Source organism: Carettochelys insculpta, chromosome 7 (assembly GCF_033958435.1).
Source record: "Carettochelys insculpta isolate YL-2023 chromosome 7, ASM3395843v1, whole genome shotgun sequence".
Lineage (NCBI taxonomy): Eukaryota > Metazoa > Chordata > Testudines > Carettochelyidae > Carettochelys > Carettochelys insculpta.
The window spans coordinates 67,067,024-67,094,991 of NC_134143.1; the positions used below are offsets into that span (position 1 = coordinate 67,067,024).

Here is a 27,968-nt window from a genome sequence, read left to right on the forward strand (position 1 = left end):
TTAGATGCATGACTGATGAAGCAGGTCTTTGCACATGAAAGCTTATGCTCCAAAATCTCTATTAGTCTATAAGGTGCCACAGGACTTCTTGTTCTCACAGAACTAAGTTCTTCTTGCTCCTAAAGGCGGTCAATAGATTGATAATTCTCTTAGAACTGTGTAATTTATAAATACATTATAGGTAGTAGACAAAAGTAGTACTCAATTGTATTGAAATTTATTCATTTTTTAGTACTGTTGTATATGATTATGTAAATCTTACTAATTTTAACCTCACCCTCATTTTGCTGTCACAGAAGCTACAGCTGGTAAAAAACAACTGAGGCTGCTTCTACACTCACTCTCTGGTTGAAGGTTGCATTGTAAGCTGCGTCTACACGTGCACGCTACTTCGAAGTAGCGGCACCAACTTCGACGTTAGGCGGCGAGACGTCGAAGTCGCTAACCTCATGAGGAGATAGGAATAGCGCCCTACTTCGACGTTCAACGTCGAAGTAGGGACCGTGTAGACGATCCGCGTCCCGCAACGTCGAAATTGCCGGGTCCTCCATGGCGGCCATCAGCTGGGGGGTTGAGAGACGCTGTCTCTCCAGCCCGTGCGGGGCTCTATGGTCACCGTGTGCAGCAGCCTTTAGCCCAGGGCTTCTGGCTGCTGCTGCTGCAGCGGGGGATTCATGCTGCATGCACAGGGTCTGCAACTCATTGTCGGCTCTGTGGATCTTGTGCTGTTTAGTGCAAGTGTGTCTGGGAGGGGCCCTTTAAGGGAGCGGCTGGCTGTTGAGTCCGCCCTGTGACCCTGTCTGCAGCTGTGCCTGGCACCCTTATTTCGATGTGTGCTACTGTGGCGTGTAGACGTTCCCTCGCTGCACCTATTTCGATGTTGGGCTGAGCAACGTCGAAGTTGAACATCGACGTTGCCGGCCCTGGAGGACGTGTAGACGCTATTCATCGAAGTAGCCTATTTCGATGTTGGCTGCACGTGTAGACGTAGCCGTAATGGGGCAATTCAAAACAGGTTAATGAGGCACTAACATGCATATTCAGTGCCTCATTAGCATAATGGGAGCCGCACAAATTTCAAAGTGCAGACTACGAATTGCAGATTGACAATGTAGATGGAGGCAGCTTCAAAATAAGCGCCCCACTTTGGCATTCCCTTACTCCATTCTAGTTTTATGGGAGTAAGGGAATGTTGAAGTGGGGCGCTTATTTCAAAGATGCCCCCATCTTCACTGTCAATCTGCAATTCAAAGTCTGCACTTGGAAATCTGTGTGGCTGCCATTATGCTAATGAGGTGCTGTATATACACGTTAGTGCCTTATTAGCTTGCTTAGAATTGCCTCATTACCATGCCAGCTCCCACAGGAGAGTGAGAGTGTAAAAGCAGCCTCAGAGGATATTGTCCAACCCCATGGCAATACAGCACTATTCCTCACAGTATTTGTAGACTTACGGTACTTTTCTGAAATTAAATTTTATTTAAAATTTTCAGAGTTTAACATATAAATCTACAGTATGCACACAAAATATGAAATAGCAAAAACAGACCAGACATCACAGATTTACGGTACTAAATTATATATATATTGTTACAGTATTTAACAGAATCCTAGAACTGAAAGCAATCTTGAGAGGTCATCAATCTCCATCTTCTGCACATATAGCTGAAATAAGCACCATCTAGACCAACGGTGGGGAACCCCCAGCACACGGATCTGACCCCCAAGGTCCAACCCACAAGGCCTGAGGCTCCCCATCTCCCCTGCATCTGGCAAGCTGGGTCTAGGTGTGTCCCAAAGGCTCTGCCAGGCCGGTGGCAGGAAGAGGCTCCAGGCTCCCTCACATTGAACCATGAACACCCCCCGCCAGTTTTGCTTTTAAAACAGGCCTACAGAAGAGTTAAACTGGCCCAGGGGCCCATGGGGTTGGTGCATGAGTGGATCGAGATGTCTCACTCAGGTGCTACATTAATGAGGGTGTTTCTTCCTCACTTGTGTGTGACCCCCAACTGACTTTTAAAGTTTCTCTACCTCTGATCTAGACAATCCCTGACAGGTATTTGTCTAACCTCTCCTAAAAATACCCAATGATGGATATTCCACAACCTCCCTACGCAATTTATTCCAGTGCTTGACCTGCCTCACAATTAGGAAGTTTTTTCTAATGTCCAACTTAAACCTCCCTTACTGCAGTTTAAACCCACTGCTTCTTGTCCTATCATCAGGGGTCAAGGAAAACCATTTTTCTCCCTCCTCCTTGTAACAACCCTTTAGGTACCTGAGAGCTCTTATGTTCCTTCTCAGCCTTCTCTTTTCCAGACTAAACAAACCCAGTTCTTTCAATCTTCCCTCATAAGTCACAGTTTATAGACATTTAATCATTTTTGTTTCTCTCTTCTAATTTGTCCACATCATTCCTTAAAGATGGGGTCCCAAACTGGATATAGTACTTCAGGTTAGTCCTAACAAGTGCAGAGTAAAGCCTAAGAATTACTTCGTGTCATATTTGCAACACTCCTGATAATGCATTCCAGAATGATGTCTTTACTCATTTCTTTCTCACCCCTAACAATGTCACACTGTTGACTCATTTAACTTCTGTTCCACTGTGATCCCTAGGATCCCCTTCTGCAGCACCATTTCCTAGATAGTCATTTCTCATTTTGCTTGTATATTAAATATATTTTGGGAAGAAGTGAAACAAAATTGAGAGCAGATTCCTTGAGTGGCTAGTTTTATAAGAATAATGCCAATGTTGTAATTTATCACATTACTAAACAGCTACAAATACAGTTACCAGCATACTAAACTGCCAACATTTACTACAGCTTTCTATTTCTGGTTCTGTCTCATCTACAAATTTAATTCTTAAAATGTAGAGAGAAAACAACTAACCACGAAACAGTCAATATCACTGTACCTGGTTGATGAAAAGAACTGTGTGTCTCTGCTATTTTGATCAAGTGAAAAGGGACCACAAAACAAATAGCTGCTCTCACAATCTATGCACTGGGTTATAGTATGCTTTTATCATACTGTTTATGTAGATTACATGAGCTCTTAAAAGCAACACCAGTAAATAATTATTCACTCTCTGAGGTACAGACTGAACATATTTCTGCATAGGGAGTCCTCCAGTCTTGATCCTGGCCTGCTGCACTTCACTGGAACACTGCTGTCATGTAGCCCTTCTGTCTAGGCTGATTACTAATACTGAGCTTCTGACAGGTATGCATGAGTAGCAAGGATGCTGGGTAGGGGTGGGACGGCATCTTCAAAGAGAAGGTAGTAAGCAGTTGAACACCAAACAGATACTGGTTCAGAAAGTATCAAAAAATTTAGAGTGAGGATTGAAGTTTTATCACCCAATTTTGAAGATATTAGAGACTGATACATATAAGAAGAGCAGCTGTAGCCTTTTGAGGTGTGTTCACCCTTACAAAACCAACTTTGAACATTATGTCAGGTTCAAAATAACCAGAAGCATTTCCAATATCCTTCAAGAAACAGTAGCAAAAGAATGAGATTTTTGAGTTTCACAGACATTTCAAGATTATAATATGTTCATTTACACCAGTAATGCTTATTTTTAGCATTTGAGTTACCTAATAAATCACTTAAGGTTACAAAGTGGGTCATGTTTCTGAGCAGGGCAGTAAGAAAGTGCTATACAAGGGGACTATTCTTTGCTGTCACGAGTAAACGGATCAGCCATGTGAAGTAAATGAATTAAGAGAGGAAAAAGAACAAGACATTGCAGATTTCTCTCATTCATTATCTCCCATAAAATGAGTTTGAGTTCATAGGAACATAGGAATTGCCATTTGGTACAGGTTCATGTTCCATGTGGTCCACTGTTCTCACCCTAACAAGGTCCAACATCAGATGCTGCAGACAATGGGTAGAAGAAACCCTAAAGCAGGCCAATGTGAGGCAATCTATAATGGGGTGCCCAGGGTGCAACTTGGACTGTAGAACTACTGAGTTCTGTCCCTCCAAACTGGGGTATCCCTCTTACTCTATGAAGCTGTTGCCAAGCTACAAACCTCTGACAGCTTCTGCACTCACACAGACACAGACACAGAACCCACTTAAGTCACTGAATTAAATTCAAGTCATGATGTATACTTACTGGACTAGGCTTTTTGTCCACTACAATCCCAGCGAGTAGCTGAGACTGTGGTCCTGCTGTCTTTAAGTCATATCGGTTTTGTTCACGAATCTGTACAGAAAAATGACAAATGTTATTTGAAGCACCTATTGTCTCTATACAGTAAATCCCTCTCCCACCATCCAATTTGTACGCTATTTATTGGGCAGTGAAGAACAACAGTATCACTGGACTGTATACTGCTCTCTTGTGGGATGAAATGCTCCCTGCTTCAGATTGCAGAGTATCTGCTAATCCTAAAACTGCACTTCAGTACCCTTAAAGATTCATCCTGGTCCCATCATCAGCCATCTGCATGGGACCCCAGTGGGGGTGAACTCTGCAGAGGGACTACACACCATCTTAATCTGCCTTACTCCCCTAGGAAGTAGAGTCATAGGCTCAGTTGCCAATGGGTCAATACCATGTGTGGTCACAGAAATAATTGTAGAATTTGCCTCACTTCAATAACTTGTTGATTTCTTCAACAAGCAGCCCCATCGCTATGGCTACGATATACTAAGTTAAATACAGACAAATGGAAAAAAAGTAAATCTCCAAACAAACAAAACCACACCCCAGTTTTGAGACAGTGACATTTGTAACTCTGCATAGGGAGAGAAAGATTAGTGTCTGGGATTGAAAAAAAAAATCCACGCATTATTCTGTTTATCCTTTTTGAAAAAGGAAGTTGCTTTTTTTGAAACATTCAGTCTTCAGGGATGGTACTATGGCCCTCTACCCCGTGAAAGATTCCAAAAAAGTAAATCACATAATTTCCTGGAAAAAGCATTACACGTCCAGCCAAATAATCATGCCTGGGGTGGATTTTGGGTCAGTTTTCTAAAATGGCTGCTTTTCACATTCATGAGAGTAGTTATGTATATTTAAATAAATATTAGTTCCCCAAAACCACCTATGCAAAATTTTAGTACTGTTTCTGCAGCCTTTGGAGAAAGGGTACTTACTACACAAGACAGGTAAGAGCTGTTCAGTTCAGCTCTCGATTCAAACTTCCACTAGTTTTGTGATATAACTTTAGGGTTACAGTTTGGGACCATCTCCCATTTGTGATTCCCAGAGTAACACCTGATCATCCAGAAAAGTATTATAATCCAAGTGCTCCCAGTTTTATTAGTCAATTCCAATACCATGTGGAATGTGAAGTAAACAATGATATAGTTAGGGTAGTTTCAGTAAATCATTTTACTACTGTTTCTAATGATCCCTTGACTGTTGATTTAGAATATATCTGATACCTGTAAACAACTCAAGGTATTGTTAGAGATTTCTTCTTTAATCCTTTTTTTACCTTATTCCTCTTTTCCAACACCTCACTTGGGTTTGTATTTAGGGGAACAAATTGGTTTGGATCTTCAATTTTGATTGGAGTTCCTCCACTAATCTTGGAGGAGTCTTCAGCTTTCATCCACTTAAAGAAAAAATGTTTAGAATATTATGTGAAAAGGAGGGAGAATATAGCTGTTGGAGAGAGCACTGGATGTCATGTGAGGTTGAGATAAATTATGTTAAAAATTGAAATGCTCTTAAATGATATAGAACTACAAAATTATAGCAACATGGGTATATTTAGAAAAGAACAGTTCGCACCAAAAATCCTATATGAAAGGGTTTAAGGCCATGGAACCTTTTATTCCATCAAGGCAGAGTTCAAGGGCTCCAAAGTGGAGTCTCCTTCCCTATTACTCTATTTGTACTATAAACTCTTATCTCTGCTAATTGCAGGTTTTTCCTTTTTGCACAAAGTTTTACATCAGCCTGGTATACCATCCGAATGAAAGACACAGAGAAACTGGTAAACTACCACCAGGTGGAGCTGCTGCTTTTAATCTATAATTTGTGCAACTGGGGTCAGGTGTATAGCAATGGAATACTACTTGGCACCACTCCGCAAGAGATCTGATCTCTCCTGTAGCTAATTGGGAATTTGGTGGAGGCAATATACATAGTCCTGGGAGAAGGAAATCCTGCAAATCATTCAGAGACATATGTTCACATGACATTAACAGGCTCTAAATAAAGTCCTGATCTGTTGTCTTTGATCAGAGATAGTGACAGTAACCTAGAACCAACAAACATGGAGAGATTGATTTGGCTTGAAAATAGGACCTGTGGGAATGGGGATGCCCCCTACAAAGAAGGGAAAAATGGGAGATTCTAGAGGGCATGCATGAGCAACTTCTCAACCATTACATGCAGTGGATAAAAAAAGTTCCTATTACAATAAGCAAGAGGAAATTGCTCAGTGACTGGATAACAAAGCTCTCTCTTTTTAATCAGCAAAATTCCCTTTGCAAAAAAAAGGGGGGGAGGGGGGGCTTCTCATTGCAGCAATTATCCCCACCTCAGACAAGCCTATCTTCTTGTTTGCTAGGTTTTAATTAGATAATCCAATATGCAAAGTTTTGTAAACAAGCCAGATTTAGTGATAGAAACTGTATAAGTCACTTCCTTCTCAGAGTATGAACAAGCTAACCAGCAAAAGAACTGCCTACCGTTATCCTAGTTCTGGGACTTGTCTCTCCATTCCAGGATTCCTCAGGCACATTCACTTTCAAGTATGTATTTGGAGAGTTCAGCCATCTTGTCTTTTCCCGCTGTTGTCTTTGTGCTAGGAATTTGAGGGGGGAAAGTGGGACTGTATCATCTTCAAAAGAAAAGGCCGTCACGGTGGCTGGGATCTCAACATCACTCTTGTGCCTGGGTTTCTCTCTTACTAGGGGTTGCCTGTAGGCATAGCCAGTTCTGTATCCCTGAAGAGATTTAAAGAAAAAAAAGAGAACAACACTGCACAAGGAAGAAGAAATTATGGGAAGCTTTTACTACAGTGAATGTATTAAATGAACTATCTGCATTCATCCAATCAGAGGATTGGGGTATCCTTCCAATTGGTTTCCATTTATTTATTTATAAGAAATCTTTTAGAATCAGCAGCATAGCAGACAGACTATCAAAGGTATGGAAAATCTGCAGTCTCATCACTTCCCTGATGAGTAGTACATTTTGGAAGGATTAAGAAGAATCTGTACAAATTTATAATTATCAATTCCATCCTTCATTCAACAGCCAAAGAGAACTTTTCCCTCTGATAGAAAGCAACAACAATATAGCTGGAACTAAAATGGACTCAGGAATTCTGCTCTGAGCACAGAAGCAGAGCCTATGGTCATCATTCGGTTTCTGCTCAGCCCTTGCTTCATAGAGGAGATGGGGAGGATGGAAGGGAAAGAGAGAGGAGGAAGTTCTACCAGTATTTCTGTGACAGACGAGTTGGCAAGCATGTCCAGTGGAGCCCAGGCTCCACTCACATCCCACTGCTAGCCACCCATGTGAAGGGGGAACAGTTTCCTGGGGAAGATACCCTAGCAGCAGCATTGTGACTGTGGTACAAACAGTCCATACAGGAAAGCAAGGTGGCATCTTACTTCCCTGCCTGAGCACACAGTACAATGTGTAAGGGATCAGACATGAGTTACACTAACAGGTAAGCGACACCCTCTTTTGCTTTTACTTTATCCATAAATCGCCTAATTTGACATTAATTCACTACATTTTGAACAATTAGTAATGAATTTTATCTCCTCCCAGTCCACAGAGAGAGAAACAGATAGAAACAAGGATTAACACCACAAAATAAAAATGGAAACTTCCAAGTACATTTACTAAGGGGATGTATGGAAAACATATGCTGTACCAATACTGATTTATACAGAGAAATAATTAACTTTGTGATAGTCTTGACAGAAATTTTAGCTTAACCAGTCTTCACTATTCTGCTGGCGTAGATTTACAAAATGGAAAGTTTTAAAAACGTATGTTCCACCCTAAGTCAAATATTCAAATATGGAAAATATTAAGTATTCAAGAAAAATTGTTTTTCATTTACACATTTTATTTTCAAATTTATTAAGAAAAATCAGACAACTCTTTACTTGGGACCTTATCCTGCAAAGAGCTGAGGAATGAATGACACTGACACTGTCATGGGCAACATTTGACCTGTTATATCGGTGTACCTACCAGGTTGTCCAGCATCCTCATGAGAGCTTCAAACTCTTGCTCCCCAACTTTCCATTTTTGTTGGGAGAACATATTAACTCCACCTTCACCAGCTGCCACAGCATGTGTGAAAGGCTTGAACTTTTGTAGGTCTAGTACAAGAAGATTGTCTGTTCCACCTGCAGCAGCTAATGCATGAACCTGCAACAAAGCACACACATTAATTTGATTCCATATAGATATTTTGGGCGTGTAAGTCCAAGCTTGTCTGAATTTAATGGAAACAAACTGTGAACATAAAATTGGCTGCAGTTATGTTTTCAGGTTACTCTTCTTTGCACTAGCACAATAACTTCATGAAGACATGCAGAGTATGAATCCTACTGAATGACAGTATTGGTCAACAGTTATGGCTGTAAAAGTAACAAATGCAATAAACTATTTATCAAGTGCTCAATAATGTACTTGTAGAAGATAGAGAAATATATTTTATCTTGATACAGATCTACCCTTCCATTGGAGAGAAGTGAAACTATTTCTGATGAACTCTTTAAGACAACACTAACACGTGATTTCTGGAGTCTACTTCATTCATTTTGAAATACAACATTTGCCTCTGCTTTGTGCTCTTCACAGAGGGAGAAAAAAACTCTTCAATCAGTCCACAGAGGATTTAGTGCAGGGGTGGGGAACATTTTCCTACCAGGAACCATCGATGCACAGAAAAAGAAAAAAAAACCCAGTCAGGAAGCCACTTCTCTAGGATATAGGGTGGTGCCAGAAACAATGAGTTTAGGGTGTGAGAGTTTGGATGGATGGGCTCTAAGGGGGAGTTTGGATGCACGAGAGGTCTGAGGGTTGGAGTGGACAGTTTGGAAGGACTGAGGGTGTGGAAGTTGGTTCTGACCTGGGGCAGGAGGTTAGGAGTGTGGACTCCAGCCAGGCAGCACTAACCTCAGGTGGCTCCCAGAGTCACAAACCGTGGCACATCAGGGATAAGGGGGGAACTAAGGCCCTGAGCTATGGAACCAGTGCTGTGGGCAGCATGTGGAACTTCCCTGATCGCTCCTCTGCCTTGGGGCTGCAGGGAAACATTGCTGAGCTGATGCCCACAATTCCAGCCCCACGGGTGGAGAGGGGAGCTGTCACAGAGGCTCGGGGCTGCACTGTGGGCCAGATCTGGCCCACAGGTTCCTCACTCCAGATCTAATGATACCCACAGGTTCCTCACTCCGGATCTAATGATACCCACAGACTGTGTGTCCAATTTTTATGTATGATAGGAGCAGTGTATTTGCTCCTCTAACAATCACAGTGTTTAGTGCTGCAGAGACATTTATTGCACCCCTGGACGTAGGCTGCTGAAGTTCACTCTGGCCACAGTGGAAAGCACTAATACAGTTTCACATGGCTGATCTGCATTTTGAAAAGAGGGACTCAAATATGCTGTGTAATATTACAGATGCACGTCCTCCCAGATTACTTGGAGTTCAATAGTTGGCAAAATATTAATGGCTCCTACAATAACTTTCATAAAATGATATCATGATAATGTTACACTACACTACACTGACTTTCTAGTAAATGATACTGTCCCATTGGACAAACTTTAAAGTGAGAACACAATATGCTCAGCAAACCCAACTCATTATACCTAAATAACTAAAGCTCATAAACAAAGTGGCTTTGATTTTGCTAACTGTGCACATAAAAGAAGATAAACAGACATCTAGTTCTATTTTAAATGAAATTAAAAGCAAGTCTCTTCCCACAAAACTTTTACACCAGGATAGTCTATTTTTTGTCAATGTTCTAACCTCTTGGTCAAGGTACAGACAAGGCATGGACTGTGAGAAGAAACTAAAAACAACAAGTAATTAAAAAAATTTGGGACCTGTTCAGATGTGTCTGGTACTACAGATTTGGACCATGGCCCACCTATTGCCTACTCCTGTTCTACACAAATACTGTGTCTAATAGCAGAGATTCTGCTGAGTTCTTTGCAAAAATGGAGCTTCCTTCCTATTGGGTTAGATGAATCTACCACAATAACTCATTACAGCATATGTATTTCCTTCAGAAATCAAATACAGTGAACTCTTTCCTATCTGGCAGCCTGGAACCAGAAGGTTGCTGGATAGTCAAATATTCTGGATAATAGAGAGGTAATACCTAGCAATGCATAACACAAAAGAAAAATAAGATTAGATATTAAGAAAAACAAAAAAGTATACAGGAGTACTTTATTTAACAACAGTAGTACTGTGCACTGTGAACTTATACTGCATTTGCTGAATTTGTATTTATTGTCATTCTACTGTACTTATGGAAAATATAACTAAAATTTATTTATGGTTAACATGCCGGTTATTTCAAAGTTCTGGATGATAGAATGCTGGATATAAAATTTTATTGTAATAACAAAGGATCTCTCATACCTGTATTTCACATGCAAGCTGAACATTGAAAATATAGTGAAAGGCTTCCTCTAATGTCTCTCCTAATGCTACCACACCATGATTTCTCAAGACCAGCACCTAGAGAATGAAAACACTAATGTTAAATGGTAGAAACTGGTACAGAATATTCAAATGATTAATGAAAAACATGAAAAAAGATTGACTACCTTGCAACTGGGTCCAAGAACCTTCTGAAGTTGAATTCTTTCTTCCTGTTCATCAAGAGATCCCTGGTAATTGTAGTAAGCAACATCTCCCAGAATCAGAGCTTCCTGGGAGATTGGAAGAATACCACACTTCATAGATGAAACCTGTTTCAAGAAAATTGAAAATTTGTAGTGTGAAAAAAAAATTAAACAGGATTCCATACAAACGTGCCCTGTTTCACAAGCCTCATTTTTAATCTTCCAAAGTTATAAGGGAACTGATGATCATCCAGAATTCACTGCATCATTATTGCCTATGGTATTCTTCCAGTACTTGGTTCAGATGCATCTAACACAAAGTGGGTTTCAGCCCATGAAAACTTATACCCAAACCCATCTTTTAGTGTTTAAGGAGCCACAGGACTCCTCATTGCTTTTACCTATAGATCACAACCACTCTCCGTCTCTCTTGCATTCTTAAACAAAATGTGTGCTGGCTAGATAAGAGGAGTCTTAATATGGATAGACACTGTTCTAGTGCTTTATTCAGTCTAGTTTAAAATATGGTAAGGGTGCTGCTAACACTTCATCTGGGGGCCTATGTCACATATTAGATGGCACCATGAGCAAGTTTTTCCTGGCAATCAATATTAATGCATCTTTTCCTCAATTCATTCCCATCACAAGACTATACCAGACTTCAAAAAAGAGCTAGGTCAGCTCATGAAGGATAGATGCACTAATGGCTATAACTAGGATTGCGTCCCTAGCCTCAGTTTGCCAGAAACTGAGAATGGGCAACAAGGGAAGGATCACTTGGTGATTGTCTTTTCTATCCATTCTTTCTGGCACACCTGGCATTGGCTACTGTCAGAAGGCAAAATACTAGGCTAAGTGGACCTTTGGTCTGAGCCAGTCTGGCAATTTTTAAGTACTCTATATCAACCCTTGACAAACTTTCCTTCTGATGTTTACTCTCTTCAAATACTGGTACACAGTTGCATCTTTTTTCATTTGTAGTCATGTTATGTACATTTATCTCCTTAAGTTTCTCTCATTAATCAGTTCAGTCCATCCTCTTACTCATTTTGCCTTTTTTGAACTTGTTTAGGTATCACTTTTTAGATATTCCAAGAACTAAACACCATTAATAATATAACCTTGTAAAAATGCAATTAGTGCTATCTCCAGGATTTAGAACACATTGGGCTTGTCTACACTTGCCCCCAGATTCAAAGGGCATGTTAATCAGCGCAATGGGAAACTACTAATGAAGTGCTGCGTTATTATGCTAATTCTCCCCTGTGGCAACTTCGAAGCTTCAAACTTCGAAGTGCTGGTGTGCGTGTAGTTGTGGGCACTTCGAAGTTTGAAGCTTCGAAGTTGCCACAGTGGAGAATTAACCTAATGAAGTGCTGCATATTCACCACAGCACTTCATTAGTAATCTCCTGTCGCCCTGACTAACATGCCTCCTTCAAAGTTGGGGGCAAGTGTAGACCCAGCCATTGTGTAGTACTGAGATGATTTAAATTAACCTTTGGCCTAAATTGTAAATAGTCTCCCTCCACTCTGTCAGACGCAGTCCGATCCTCATTCTATGCATGGCTCCTTCCAAAGTGCACAGCCCCCTCTGATCACTTGAGATTTTGAAGGATAACCCTCTTACATTGGTGTAAGGCAAGAGTAACTTAACTAACTCAGTGGAGTTACACAAGTATAAAAAACCACGGAGAGGCAATTTGATACATACACACTAGGTGTACATTTATAAAATACATGAATAAATATATTTTATATTTTGAAATTTTCCTCTGTAGGCTACATTAGGAACGGAACAGACTTACAGCTGCAGTTGCAGGGGTGTGTACGTGTATCACACATCTGACATCAGGGCGCATGGAGTAGATGGCAGCATGTGGACTGAATCCTGCATTGTCAATGCTCAGATTGGTACTTCCCTGGTCAACTACATCTCCTAAGATGTTTACTTTAACCTGGAAAGTCAAACAAAGGAAACTCATGCAACTACTGTAAGTTGGCCAAAAAACAAAGAAGAAAAACCAAAAAGTGTACAGGTTAGTATGTGCCATAATGGGTAGGAGGGAAAAAGAGGCAATCCATTTAGCAGCTATCATACCTAATCTTAAATTTGTGCTTAGTTTGATCTCTCCTAAACAAGCTGGAGTTTTCTATCGTATTCAGCCCTAAAGGTAAATGCTTAGAAGCATTATGACAGCCAGAACTAAATATATAAATCCTCCAGCTAGCTGGTGGGAAAGGCCATGGAAAAGGTGAAGGCCAGATGCTGATAAACAGATGAAATTCTTCTTTGATCTGGTTGCCCCTGAGCTAAAGGAAGAGCAGACTCAACTGGAGTAGAACATCTGTGTGAGAGTCTCAAATAACAAGCTTCTGTTCAAAGAATAATCTATATTGATATATTTGGCATACAGATACCTATAAATACATCCTTGAACCACAATGGTGAAGAATAATAGATGCTGAAATTGAACATGCCAAATGAACTTTTCAGATGAACTATATATTTACATAAGCTATTACTGTACCATTTTATATTATAAATTAGACCTCCTGATTTTTCAAATTTGCACAATTCATGTGAAAACAAAGATACAATCTCAGAACATCTTCCATTAAATGAAAATCATGGAAATAAAGAAATCCCTAAACCATTAAGGGCAAAAAACAGTAAAAGACAGTAAGAGTAGTCTATCATATCCAATTCTTATGGTTATATTTTAGCTTTATTTTTGGAAGACCACCATACTGTGCCACCTGCCAGCTCTTCCTTTCCAATAGCTGTGAACAAGACTCACCAGTAGATATGGCAATATGGCTACATCTACACTACAGTGCCCTTTTGGAAAGGGGAATGCAAATGAAGCACTGATCTACAGATCTCATGTTTTATTTGCATAATCTCGCTTCTGAAAGAGACTGCTTTTGAAACCAAAACAGCAACGTAGACGAGGTTCTTTCAAAAAAAAGTTTTCGAAAGCACCCTTATTCCTAATTTTTTTCAGGAAGAAGGGTTCTTTCAAAAACAGAGGTTTTGTTGGAAAGAACCTCATCTACACTGCTGTTTTTGTTTTGAAAGCAGTCTCTTTTGGAAGCAATATCATGCAAGATTATGCAAATTAAGTGCCAGATTTGTAAATCAGTGCCTCATTTGCATTTTTGATTTACTTCATTTGCATTCCCCTATCAAAAGGGGACTGTAGTGTAGATGCAGCCTTTGAGTAACACTAAGTCTTTCATACAATAAAATGCTTAATTTGGTACTTAACACACGAAATTAGGAGCTCTTACACCAGTTTCCATTTTGGGCTTGGACAAATTACCTAAAACTTTGCTGCTTCCCAATTTTCTAGTTGTAAAATGGAAATAACTCACTTCACTGAAACAAATCTGCTGACAAGAACGACATGGGGATTGATACATTCAGTGTGCTTTGAAGATCCAAACACTTTGTATTACTGATAAGAGGTTATGAATCTATCTCTATATATTAGAAGATGTCTGTCTATGCAACATTTGTTCAAGAACTCCTCTTACACTTCAAGAGCTATGACCAGAAAATATGGTATATAGCTTCCTCTCACCCTAAGTTAAACCAAGGTTATGGTTTGAATGTGCCTGGGAAGTGGGAAATGCCTGAAATTCCAGGATTTTCCAGAACATGGAAAGTGAGGGAGCAGAAGGAAGAGGAGGCAAAAGAAAGAGGGCAACGACAGGAGGGACACAATATTGAGAACGGCCACTGGGGGCAGCTGCAGCACCAAGAGAGGCTCCACCATCTTATCTGCAACAAAGACCAGGTAAATAGCTCTCCTGCCCCAATCCCAGAACCTGACCCCTTTGTAGAGAGCCTATAGGCTGCAGAGGAGGTTGCTGGAGGCCAGGGTCAGCCCACAGAGACCCAGCCCCTACCCCACAAGCATGCAGCCATAGATACCTCCATTCCAGGAGTAGTCACTGGACAGGGAGCATAGCCCCGCCTCCCTCAGGAGGAGCCGCTGTTTGGGGAGCACTGCCCTGGTCCCTGGGGAGCAGCTGCTGCCAGAGCAGAGTCACCCTCACTGCCACAGGTGGCCTTGGTAATTCCCACCCCGCACCTCCCAGCAACCCTGTTCTGAGTCCCCTGCCCTAACTTCTGCACCCCCACCCCCTGCCTGAAGCCTTCACCAATCCTCTGCCCCTTCTCACCCCAAACCTTCACTCCAGCCTTCATTTTTCTTCATTTTTGAAAAATACTATCATTGAAAAAATGTTCATTTTTCATTTATTTTCAAAAAAATTACCTGCATTGAGAGCCAAGCAATACCAGGTACATTTGCTAGAGTAAAAATAAGGTAGCTCACAAATTCTATTTGACTTGATACTGTAGATCAGGTGAGAGCCCAGCTAAACTGCAAAAAGCTTGCTGGACAACATTAAAGCATCATAAAGCAAAAGCAGTGAAAAGTAGATATAAAACCTGGACAAAAGTGTTCAGAAGCAGAGGATTGTGTAATCCCAAAAGTTCATCTGGCAGTTCGGCTGATGATTTCATGTGAGAATTTCAGAACAGCAAACAAAAGCTTGCTGCTAATATCCTGTTTTGGTAGCTGCAAAACTGTCAGAAAACAACAACTAAGCCTCAGTGATTATTTTTAGTGTAAGTGATGCACATACCAAATTGGAGGCTGAAGCTTCAGAAAAGGACAGACCTCTTGGAATGATTAGAATGTGGTCATGTTCTTTGCTTACTCTTACCTGCAAAGAAGGAGAAATGATTTCTGATTTAATATCAAATTTACCTGAATAATCCTTGAAAAATTAATTACAATTTTATATGACTTAATTTTAAATATACAGGTGAAACCACAGCAAAAAAAAAAAAAAATTTTTTTTTTTACTCTTAAAAACTTACTGTGATGTAGGAGTTTGCTAAGTGTGCCCATCCAAACAGGTCAGCCAATCTGTACAAGCTGGCCAATTTACAACGAGTAAATTTTTCTCCCTTAACAAATGAGGAGGTGTCTATTCCAGGTAGATCATTGATGGCTGTAACCATTCCAAGGCCTGGAAAAAAAAAACAGGTGGCAAATGGGTCAATTAAATTCAAATTCACTCTGATTCTCCAAAAGCAGTGCAGTAATCCCTCGCTTTATGCAGCTTCACATTGTGCAAAACTCACTTTAATGCAAGTTCTGCACAACATGAAGCTGCAGGCAGCCAGGCAGTCTAAGAACCCCTTCCCCCTGCTTTCCCAGAGCACCGCTAGGTACTGCTCTGGGAAGGTAGGGGGAATGCTTTCTGCTTGCCTAGCTGCCTACCCCTGAGCACCGCTGCTTGACAGCCGTGCCAGTTCACCCGTTAAACCTCCCACCGGCTCAACCCCGCCCAACTCCCCCGTCGCTGTGGCCCCACCTCCCCCAGCATGGTGCTCCAGCCGCACACCTAGGGCTCCCCTCCAATTCCCACAGCTCACCCCCCCCCCCGCACACGGGGCTACAACCTGCCCCGGTTCAAGCACCCCACCCTAGCACACCCCATTCAACCCCTCCCCTGCCCAGCTCAACCCCCCGTCAGCAGCAGGTCACCCCCCCAATCCCCTTACCCCAGTACACCCCCTGTTCAACCCCTCCCTCCAGCACCCCCCAGCTCAGCCTGCATGGGGCTCCAGCTGTCAACCAGTGCTGGTGTGCACAGGGACCCCCCACCAGCTCAACTCACCCCCTTCTGGTTCACCCCATTCAATCCCCCTCCAGCTGGCACAACTCCCCCCCATCCCAGGTACGTGCTGGGCTGTCAGCTGCTGCAGGCACATGAGGCTCTATGCCCCTCAGCTAACCCCACCACCCCGGTTCACCCCATTCAACTCCCAACCCCGGCCCCAGCTCACACCTTCTAGCACATGGAGCTCCGTCTTCCACCTGTGCCTAGGGCTCCCAAATCCTGGTGCCCGTACAGCTCCAGCTGCAACCCCCCTACCCACCACCCCTTCAGCACCAGCTCCAACTTCCTGGCTTGGCTCAACCCCCGCCCCAGCCCCCTGCTGCCTGGGTCCAGCCCCCCGCATGCCCCGTTTCAACTGCAACCTCCCACCCCCCCTGCAGCCCTAACCCACCGCAGGTTTAACCTCCATGCTCCCTCAAGGCCCCAACACATCCCACAAGCCCTCCCCAGATTATACAAAAATAAAGGTATGCAAGGGCTGCATGGTACACAACCCTTGCATACCTCGGAGGAATATTGTACACTTAATCAGTAGCAGAGAATCTCAGTACTGGCCAAAAGCTAATAGTATTAGACTATAATTGCAGTACAGGTGTAATGATTTCTAGAACTGCCTTCGGAACCCCTTGTACTATGAGCTCCTGATACTATATCTTAATATTAAAGTCTCCATATTTTGAGAGAAGGAAGGAAGGGTGAATCAGTGACAGAGGACTACTTTGAAGTACTACTCAGATTTGAACCATCTCGTGCTTCCAAAACACATGCTTCTGAATGATCCCAATATTTTAAGATCTCATGTACTGGTGAGCTATAAGCTGCATTTACAGACTGTTTGAAAAATACCCCTACTGGGCTTTGCAGGCTTGAATCATACAGATTTCTCCTTCTGAGTCATTGTAGTTGTTTCTAGGAACATCATGAGGGAGGATATAACAACTACAGTAAACTCTGATATCTGGCATCCACAGGACTGGGAGATTGCTGGAGAATCAAATACTCTGGATAATAGAGAGGAATAACTAGCAATACAGAACACTAAAGCAGCACAAGATTAGGTATTAACAAACAAAAATGAATGCGGAATATTGTTGCTAGTCTTCTTCCACAAGCATTCACATACACTGGAAAACTGTTACCCACTGCTACTTCTGCCTTGCCCCCTTCCCTTTTCCATGAGAAGACACTTCCCCAGGACTACTTAGTTTGTGTAAGAGTCATTCGTAAAGAACCTTGCCAAAAGGATTTCTGCTGATCCAAGTACCTTATATTGACTGGATCTTCCTAACCCATCGGGCTGTTGACACCAAAGAACTAATGAAGCTGGACTTCCCTTTATACAAGTTGTATTGGCTTTCCTCCCAGCAAATTGTGTTCATATATGCGTCTGCTAATTCAGTTACTTTCCGTAGTTTTATCAGTCTGCCAGGTGCTGAAGTTAGGTTCGCTGTCTTATAGTTGTCAGCATTGCCTTGGAAGCCCCCCCCGCCCACTCCCCTCTCCCTTTTTAAAACAAGGCAGCATTATATTAGCAACCTTCCCATCACTTTTACAGAGATGGATTTCTGTGGTTGGTTACACACTACAGTTAGTGGTTCTGCACTTTCATATTTGAATTCCTTAAGAACTCCTTGGTGAATAACATCTGGTCCTGGGGGACTTCTTACTGTCTAAAATATCAATTTGTTCTATTACCTCTTGCCTACTGATACAATGTGGGACAATACTTCAAATCTGTCACCCAAAAAGAAGAGCTCTGATAAAGGTTTCTCCCCAAGCTCCTCTGCAGTGAAGACATGAAGAATTCATTTAGCTTCTCTACAATGTCTTTGTCTTCCTTCAAAGGACCTTTAACACTTCAGCTGTTTAGTAGTCCGACTGCCTGTTTGGCAGGCTTCCTGCTTGTGGCGTGCTTAAAATATTCTTAATAGTAGTTTATGCCTCTTTAGCAAATTGCTTCTCAGTTTTTTCTTGGCCTGCCTCCTTACTCTTTTACACTTAACATGGCAGAATTTGTGGAGCTTCTTATACTTACTAGGACCTGGCTTCAAGTTCTAAAGGAGACTTTTTACCTGTTAGGGCCTCCTTTCTGCTACTTAGCCACAGTGGTTTTTTGTTTTGTTTTGTTTTTAAAAGACCTCTCCTCTGACCTGGGGTACACATTTACTCAGAGGCTCTATTAAGGTGTTTTTAAATAAACCTCCTGCTGCTTGCAGGAATGTAAGTGCTTTTTATAAATTTCTGTCAACAAGCATTCACATTCTTGTATTCTCATCCATACATATTAAAAAACTTCATGAAGATAGCTTCCAGTCTGCAAGCAATGCAGAGAACAGTCTATAAGGAGAGATTTGCCTACTATACACAGGCACTTATGAATTTCAACATTTAATATGACTTTTTAATAAGGCTCCAACTATTCAAGAGTTTGGAAGCTAGCCAGAGGACTTTTGGTGTGAAAGTTGTACTTTCTTTGCATGATCCTAGCAAGAATATTCATTTTTCCCCCATTAACTACACTTTGACGTTTACTAAATACAATTTTCATGTCCCTGGCAGCGATGCATTTAAACAAGATCCCTCTCCCTATTGAAATTTAAAGGCAAGTTTACTACTCCAAATTGCTGACAAGTTATTAGGTTATGTTACTATTTATGTTGAAAAATATTTAAATATAAAAATATTAAAAAAATAACAATTATGAATACAATTATTTAAGACCACAAAGAGAAGTTACTCACCGTAGTAACGATGGTTCTTCGAGATGCGTCCCTGTGGGTGCTCCACGATAGGTGTTGGGCTCGCCCCGGCGCCGCAGATAGGATCTTTCCAGCAGTTTCTGCCGGACCGCGCATGCACCGGCGCGCGCCGCTCCCTTGCGCGCTCCCGGCCACGTGCACGATCCGGTCCCCGCCAGTTCCTTGACCAACCGCCTCAGATGCTCCTGAAAAACACTAAACAGAGATCCGAAGGGGGGGGATGGGCGGGTGGTAGAGCACCCACGGGGACACATCTCGAAGAACCATCGTTACTACGGTGAGTAACTTCTCTTTCTTCCTCGAGTGTCCCCGTGGGTGCTCCACAATAGGTGACTACCCAGCAGTAACCCAAGAAAGGAGGTGGGTAATCGGGTTATGTGCAGCTTGCCCCCGAAAGGACTGCTGTTGAGAGACAGGTATCCTCTTGGAATACCCTGTGAAGGGCATAATGTTTGGCGAAGGTGTCATAGCATGACCATGTCGCCGCTCTGCAGATGTCTTTTAGCGCAATGCCCTTGAAAAAGGCTGTTGATGCCGCCACCGCCCTGGTGGAGTGAGCCCTAGGCGGGGCCAGTAAAGGAGTCTTTCTAAGTTCGTAGCACATTTTTATACAGGATACGATGTGCTTCGAGATTCTCTGCGAAGAGAGACCTTCTCCTTTTGATCTGGGAGCAAGAGAGACTAGGAGTCGATCCGTTTTTCAGAAGGACTTAGTCCTGTCTATATAAAAAGCCAGCGCCCTCCTCACATCCAGGAGGTGCAGGCGCGCCTCTTTGTTGGAGTTATGAGGCTTTGGATAAAACAAGGGTAAGACTATAGGTTCGTTCATATGAAACTCTGAAGAAACTTTGCGAACAAAGGCTGGATGCAGCCGTAAGGTTACCGCCTCCTTCGAAAACACTGTGCAGGGTGGCGTTGCCATAACTGCCGCGAGCTCGCTCACCCTGCGAGCTGACGTGATTGCAAGAAGGAAGGTCGTCTTTATCGTAAGGAGACGGAGGGAAACCGTGGCTAAGGGTTCAAACGGTGGTCCTGTTAGCGTCTTAAGCACCAGGTCCAAGCTCCACAAAGGTGGAAGTGGTTTCCGAGGGGGGTACAGGTTTACCAGCCCCTTCAGGAACCTGGTAACCATGGGATGGGCGAACACCGTGGGCCCTTCCTCTTCGTGTCGGAAAGCCGATATAGCGGCAAGGTGGACCTTCAACGAGGATAGGGAGAGTCTGCCTCTCTTGAGGTCCAGTAAGCATTCTAATATTACAGGTATAGGCACAGCAAGGGGAGCTAATTGCTTGGTAGAACACCATGCAGTGAATCGAGTCCATTTCTGCTTGTAGGTCTTCCTGGTGAAAGTCCTTCTGCTACTTTCTAGGACTTGTTGCACTCCCTCCGTACATGTGCTCTCTAGGGAGCTGAGCCATGGATTAACCATGCTTGCAGTCGCAGGCCTCGGGGGTGTGGGTGCACTATAGACCCCTGGGCTTGCGTGAGCAGGTCCGCCGCCACCGGAAGGGGCATCGGTGGGCGGTCCGACATGCGCAGGAGTAAGGGGAACCATTGCTATCGATCCCAAGTTGGGACTACTAGGATCATGCGGGCTCTCTCTCTCCTGGCTTTCTGCAAGACCTTGTGGATGAGCACTGTGGGAGGAAATGCGTAGAGCAGGGGGCCCTTCCATGAGATCGCGCATGCGTCCCCCAGGGACCCCTGTCCCAGTCCTGCCCTGGAGCAGTATTGTGGGCACTTCTTGTTGCGATGAGTGGCAAACAGCTCTATCTGGGGAAACCCCCATGCCTGAAAAACTGGCCGTAGCAGATCGGAACAGATCTGCCACTCATGTGTGAATGCGAAGTGCCTGCTCAACTGGTCTGCCTGCACGTTGTGAGCGCCTGGTAAATACGAGGCTTTCAAAGTTATATTGTTGGCGATGCACCAGGTCCACAGGCGGACTGCTTCCGCACATAAGGCACGGGACCGAGCTCCTCCTTGTTGATTTATATAAAACATGGCGGAGATATTGTCTGTATTGATCCCGACTACTTTGCCTTGTATATGGTCTCGAAAGTGTTTGCAGGCGTTGAACACTGCTCTGACCTCCAGTATATTTATGTGCAGTGACTGTTCCGTAGGGGACCACAGTCTCTGCGTCACCTTTTCGCCCATGTGTGCTCCCCACCCTATGTGGGAGGCGTTGATGGTGAGAAAGATAGATATTTGTGGTTGATGAAAGGGTACCCCTGTTAGCATGTTCTTGGGGTTCACCCACCATTGCAGGGATTTGCGCACCTCTGTCGTGGGCGACACCAACCTGCGGACGGTGTGTGCTGCTGGTTTGTAGACGCTCGCCAGCCAGTGCTGCATGCTGCGCATATGCAATCTGGCGTTCTGTACTACGAATGTTGCTGCTACCATATGGCCTAGCAGCTGTAAGCACGTTAAAACCGGCACCATGGGGCTGAAGGTGATGACTTGTACAAGGGAACTAATGGCGCGAAAGCGGGCATCTGGTAGATAAACCCTTGCTGTGATGGAGTTTATGCATGCCCCTATGAACTCTATGTCCTGTGTGGGGTTGATCTTTGACTTCACCAGGTTGATGACCAGGCCCAGCGAAGAGAACGTGCCTGCTGTAACACATATCATGCGTAGTACCTCTTCCTTCAAGGCCCCTTTCAGTAGGCAGTCGTCCAGACATGGGAATATAAACACCCCCTGTCTGTGCAGGTAGGCTGACACCACTGCCAGGGTCTTGGTAAATACTCTCGGGGCCGAGGAGAGGCCGAACGGCAGAACCTTGTATTGGAAATGTTCTTTGCCGACCATAAACCGGCGAAAATGTCTGTGAGCCGGGTGGATTGTTTTATGGAAATACGCATCTTGTAAGTCGAGGGCTGCGAACCAATCTCCATCGTCTAGTGCCATAAGTATAGAGACGACTGTGATCATCCGAAAGCATTGTTTGCGCAACTACCGATTGAGGCCTCGAAGATCTAGGATGGGCCTCCAGCCTCCTGTTTTTTTCTCTGTAAGAAAGTATCTTGAATAGAACCCTTTCCCTTGGAGTTGCTCCGGCACTCTTTCCACTGCCCCTATAAGCATAAGATGGTCCACCTCCTGCTTGAGTCTCGCTTTGTGGGAGGCGTCCTTTAGATGGGGCCTGGGTGGAGGTCGTGGCGGTGGGAGCGACTGGAAGGGGATCGCGTAACCCGTGGCTATGATCTCCAGTAGCCATTTGTCTGTGGTGATCTTTTGCCACTGGGCGTAGAATGGTCGGAGGCAATGATGGAACATTAGCTTTGGATGACATTGTGCGATGGTGGTGATAGTGCAGCCCTCGATCTGTGCGTCAAACTTGTTGCCTTTGGCCTTGCCCCGAGGAGGCATGGCTCTGTTGGGAACGTCGCCTGGGAGTTCTGTACTGTTGGTGCTGTTGATGCCGCCCTTGCTTGTAGCCCCTTTGGTAGTGAGCACGCTGGGGTTGATACGGGTATCGTCTTTGCTGAGGGTAATACTTTTTCTTCCTGTATGTAGGGGTATAAATCCCCAAGGTTCTGAGAGTAGCCCGTGAGTCCTTACTAGAATGAAGGACCGAATCAGTTGATTCAGCAAACAACTTGTGTGTCAAAGGGGAGATCAACGATCTTCGCCTGTACATCCCTCAGGATACGCTATGTCTGAAGCCAGGATTCCCTGCGCATGACCACTGCCGTAGCTGTTGAGCATGCTGCCGTACCTGCTACGTCGAGGGCGATCTGAACTCCTGTCCTCGAGGCTGCGTAGCCTTCCTGCACGATGGCCTTCAGCACCGGCTTCTTATCCTCTGGAAGTGAGTCCATGAGGGAAGTCAGCCTGGAGTAATTGTCAAAGTTATGGTTCGCTAAATGTGCTACATAATTTGCCATTCTCAACAGTAGGGTAGAAGAGGAGTAGAACTTTCTGCCGAATAACTCTAGCTTCTTGGCATCTTTGTCCGTTCCCCCAGTCTTGTACTGAGACGTTTTCGACCTCTGTTGAGACGATTCCACCACCAGAGAATTTGGTTGTGGGTGACTGAACAGGAACTCCATGCCCTTCGCCGGGACGAAGTATTTCTTATCCGCTCTCTTGTTTATAGGCGGAGCGGATGCAGGGGTCTGCCATATCGTGGTAGCGGACTCCATAATTGCTTCGTCGAGCGAATAGCTATTTTGGAAGAGGCCGGAGGTCTCAGGTTTTTGAGAAGCTTATGGTGCTTCTCCTGCACCTCTGCTGTTTGGATGCCTTGTGTAAAGGCCACCCTTTTAAACAGCTCTTGGAACTGTTTGAGATCATCCGGGGGGTGGACGTCCCCTGGGGCCGTAGCCTCGTCGGGGGAGGATAGAGAGGAACCACTAGGGTAAGACTCTCTGGATCCCTCTGGGTCCTGTTGACGGTGATACATCTTCTCGCTGGAGGCTTCCAAGGGGAAATCTCGGGGTTCCAGAATCAACTCCCCCTGAGATATTTGCGTTTCCGTCCCCGTCCGCGATTGCCCTCGGGGATAGTGAACCGTCTGAGGGGACCTGTCCCTGGGGGTATGCCTATGGTGTCTATGCCCCGCATGATAGGGGCGACCATGGCAACACGGGCACGGTTCCTGGGATGGAGACCTGGACCACTCTCGAGGCATATACCCCCGGCGTCTGGGGGAGTGAGATCACCTAGTTGATTGAGACAATGGTGAGACTGATTTGTGATAGCACTCCAGGGGGTCAAATCCCAGAAAAGGCGAGGGTGGCCCGAGCCATGGTGAGGCTGGCTGGAGGAACGGGGAGGGAGGCTCAGGGTAGACTGGGGGAGACCCCTGCCTCCTTGTTGGAGTTTGCAGCATAAGGGGAGGGCTTAGAGAGAGCAGCCCTGCAGCCCTGTCTGGAGAAGGGCTGCGGTGCCGGGTTTTCTCTGCTGCCTTTCCCCTCCCCTGTGGGGCTGACTCCGCCCCTTTCCGCACCAGGGATCTCGGCCCCGCTGTCGGCACCGCGCTCGGCACGCTTCGCTGCGGTGCCCAACGGGTGGTCTCCCCCGGCGCCTGCAGGCCGCGTGCCTGCGAGCTCTGCACTGTCGGCGCCCCAGGGGTCTGTGCCGCTAGCTGCGGTGCCGCCGGTTCCGGCGCCTGCCTGGCCGCCGCTCTGCCCGCGGTGCGGGCCGGCTGTTTGATTATCGGAGGCTCAGCCTCTGCCACGTGCGCTTCCGCGCTGCTGCCGCTCGTCTGCGATTGCGGCTGGGGGCTATGTGTTGCACCCGTCCCGCTCGCTGTGGCTGCCAGCAGGGATCGGGTTGGCGAGATTTTCCTCCGTTTCTGCACTGACCGGGTGAGGGAAGTCGCCTTTCTTTTATGGACCCCTGCGGGTCCCTCTTGTTGGGGCTGCTCCGGCACATCTGGCTGGAGGGCCTTGTCAAAGAGCAGCATTTTTAGCCACATTTCTCTGTCCTTCCTTGCTCTAGCCGTGAGCTTTGCGCAGAAGGGGCATTTTTGGGTGATGTGAGATTCCCCCAGGCACCTAATACACTGACTGTGCCCATCGGAGGCCGGCATAGCTTCGCGGCATGACTCACACTTCTTGAATCCTGAAGAGGACATTGCGGTGAGTCTTTGAGTTAATAGGGTACTTAGCACCTTTTCTGTGCGTGTTCCCCTCTTGGACCCAGCCTGCTGCGGCAGGAGGCCTAATGGTCTTACGTCCCCGTGCTCCTCTTGTTACTAAGTCTTTTATATATTTTTTTTTTTTTTTGCAATAAGAAAAATAACAAGCTAACTTAAAGACTGAAAGACTGAAAAGAAATTCTAAAAACACTTAAAACGTTAAATACGCTGACTCTGGCCACAGCCTGAGCGGATTCCGTCTGCAGCCGATGGCAGTTAAGAAAGAACTGGCGGGGACCGGATCGCGCACGTGGCCGGGAGCGCGCAAGGGAGCGGTGCGCGCTGGTGCATGCACAGTCCGGCAGAAAGTGCTGGAAAAATCCGATCTGCGGCGCCGGGGTGAGCCCGACACCTATCGTGGAGCACCCACGGGGACACTCGAGGAAGAATCTATATTGCTTTGTGGTTTAAAAATCACCATTCCTGAAAATCTGTTGAATGGAGGTCACAGTACCTTGTAAAACAGAATTTTAGAAAAAATATTGGCAATTATACACATTGTTCACTTACTCAGGGGAGATGAAGAGAAACCTGCAAAAGAGCTTGCCATGATGTAATCAGCAATCTGTTGCAAAGCAAGCAGTCCAGTTGGGTTATGGCCCTTCTTCATTTGTTCTTGAATAAGACATTCCAGGTCTTCTCGGAAGGCCTGTAGAAACATTGCACTATGATAAACTTTCCTTACCAGTAGTGAGATTATTTCAGGCAGGGTATACCACTACTTATTAAGGTTAACCAACACTTCACAGAGTAAGAGCCCATTTTAGTTGCTTATAACTTTGAAAAACTAAGTCACGGGGCAAGTCTGTGGCACAGCTGAAAAATAGGAACTTGGTTCTACTATCTTCTAGTCCTTTACTTTCTCCACAAAACCATCCTTATGCAGGATCATGCTATTCACCAGAAAGATGGCTCAGAAGTACAGAAATATGAGCCTATAGAGCAGCTCATGAATTCAAAAATATGAACCTCCTCAAATAGGGACTTTAGGGACAGGAGGAGGCAATTTTATACAACTGATTTATCTGAAAGAAGCTTAAACAAGTCAATGGAAGAAAAAGCCTACCAGTGCTAACTTAACTAGAGCAATGATAAAACCTTCAGTGCGTGACTCTTCAATAGACATCTCAACTATACAACTTTCTTGTAAACCCACAGCTCCTTTCTTGAAACTTTTTTAAAAGCCATGAACAATGATACAACCCCTCTTCTGCACTTTTACTCACTGTCTCATTGTATTATTCCTCATTAAACTGCTGTGGCTATAGAATGATCAGATTAAAGGCTTGTCTACCCAACAGATTGCAATGGCACAGGTGCACTGATGTGACTGAGCCAGTCTAGTACTTAGGGAAGATGCTGCCTATGCAAATGGAAGAGCTTCTCTTACAGACAGATGCTCACCAACTAATAAATAATATTGCTAGTTATTAGTCTTTAAGGTGCTACAAGCTTTTTTTTTTTGGTTCCCTGTGAGGTGGCAACTACGTCAATGTGAAAACCCCTCCTGTTGACACAGCACTGTCTAACAAGAATTCGGTCAGCATAACTGCATAGCTCTGAAGTGTAGAGTTTTGTCAGTTATACAGGCAAAAATCTGTAGTGTAGACCACTCCTAAGACTCTTAGTTTTATGTCTCATTGGTGCAGTTTCCATTTTGTTTACACACACAAGGGGATTATTTTCACTTTGGTGCTTTCTGTCTAAAATTTGCTGACTGGTAGTGGAGATTGTATATTTCACATTAGTTATCTTTGTGGCAACTGATTTTTGTGCCAATCCTTTAAGTTCTTGTTTTACTATGCAATAGAAGTGTACCTGAAAATCTGAATCACTGTTACTTTCAAGAAATCTCAAAGAGCCAAAAGCCAGACTGGGCAGCTGAATAAAGCACCTCTTCATTACAAATTATGAAATATAGATGACTATGAATCTCATGTTCTTAGTTAAGCACAGAATGCACAATATCAAAGCACATGTATTTTTAGCAAACTAAAAGTTGTTCTGTGTCATGCACATTCAAGCTAAGTTTTTCCTTACATATTTATGGATACCTTCATCATCTTCAGATGCCTACAAAAATCTGTGTCTTATACATGCCTATCATATCAAAACAAAAAGCAGTCAAGTAGCACTTTAAAGACTAGCAAAATAATTTATTTGGTGAGCTTTCGCGAGACAGACCTACTTCTTCAGATCACAGCCATACCAGAGTCTGTTCTGGTATGGCTATGGTCTGAAGAGTGGGTCTGCCCCACAAAAGCTCACCTAATAAATTATTTTGCTAGTCTTTAAAGTGCTACTTGACTGCTTTTTGTTTTGATAGTGTATAGACTAGCACGGCTCCTTCTGTTACTATATGACTATCATATGTGATCCCACTCCACTGTTGTGAATTTACAGTTCTTTATTAGGATTCCCTACAGGCTGGATACTGTACATACTTAAGGCACAGTCATCTGATCCTCTCCCCGTTTTTCTTTCCCCACTTCTCTCTCCTACCCCTTTTACTTCCCCAAGTGAAAAGAATGACATCAAGAGCTATGTGATGGTAGCATGTGACTAGAAGCCCGGTCATCTGTCCTGCCATCTTTTCAGCAGACAATTCTTCAGAGCACCTAGACCAGGGGTCTGTAACCTGCAGCTCCAGAGCCACATACGGCTCTTTCAGGACTTCTTTGTGGCTCCCAACATTATAATTGCAAAGTTTAAAAAAAGACACCCTCCTGATTATTTTCAATATTTTACTGAATGTCTAAAGTCCAACAATGAAAAGCTCATATCTAAATAACAAATATGTGATCTTGAAACACTGGATAACTCCCCCTTGAATCACGTATAGTGCATTGTGGGACATGATACTGTATCTGTATTTTGATCGTGTTGCTAATAAAAGTCTTGATTTTGAAAAGGAAAGTTCGCAGCTGTCAAGGGCAACACAAATTTTAAGAAAGAAAACTAAAATTAAACATGAAGTAAAATTGATGTAATTAAAGTAGGTTTAGGAGTGAAAGTCAGAAAGATAGGACACACA

General features: G+C 44.1%; 1 protein-coding gene across 7 annotated transcripts in view; it reads right to left on the minus strand.

Annotated features, from left to right (window-relative positions):
• The window catches only part of ADD3 (adducin 3), a 225,006-nt gene that overhangs the window by 23,542 nt on the left and 173,496 nt on the right, over positions 1–27,968 (minus strand). For all 7 annotated transcript variants that reach the window (XM_074999205.1, XM_074999203.1, XM_074999207.1 and 4 more), the window contains 10 exons: positions 25,445–25,583; positions 15,711–15,862; positions 15,473–15,553; positions 12,622–12,771; positions 10,797–10,940; positions 10,609–10,707; positions 8,192–8,371; positions 6,667–6,924; positions 5,463–5,582; positions 4,133–4,222 (listed from right to left, as the gene is read on the minus strand). In XM_074999205.1, the coding sequence (XP_074855306.1) occupies positions 4,133–4,222; positions 5,463–5,582; positions 6,667–6,924; positions 8,192–8,371; positions 10,609–10,707; positions 10,797–10,940; positions 12,622–12,771; positions 15,473–15,553; positions 15,711–15,862; positions 25,445–25,583 (1,413 nt within the window). The remainder of the gene's footprint in view (positions 1–4,132; positions 4,223–5,462; positions 5,583–6,666; positions 6,925–8,191; positions 8,372–10,608; positions 10,708–10,796; positions 10,941–12,621; positions 12,772–15,472; positions 15,554–15,710; positions 15,863–25,444; positions 25,584–27,968) is intronic.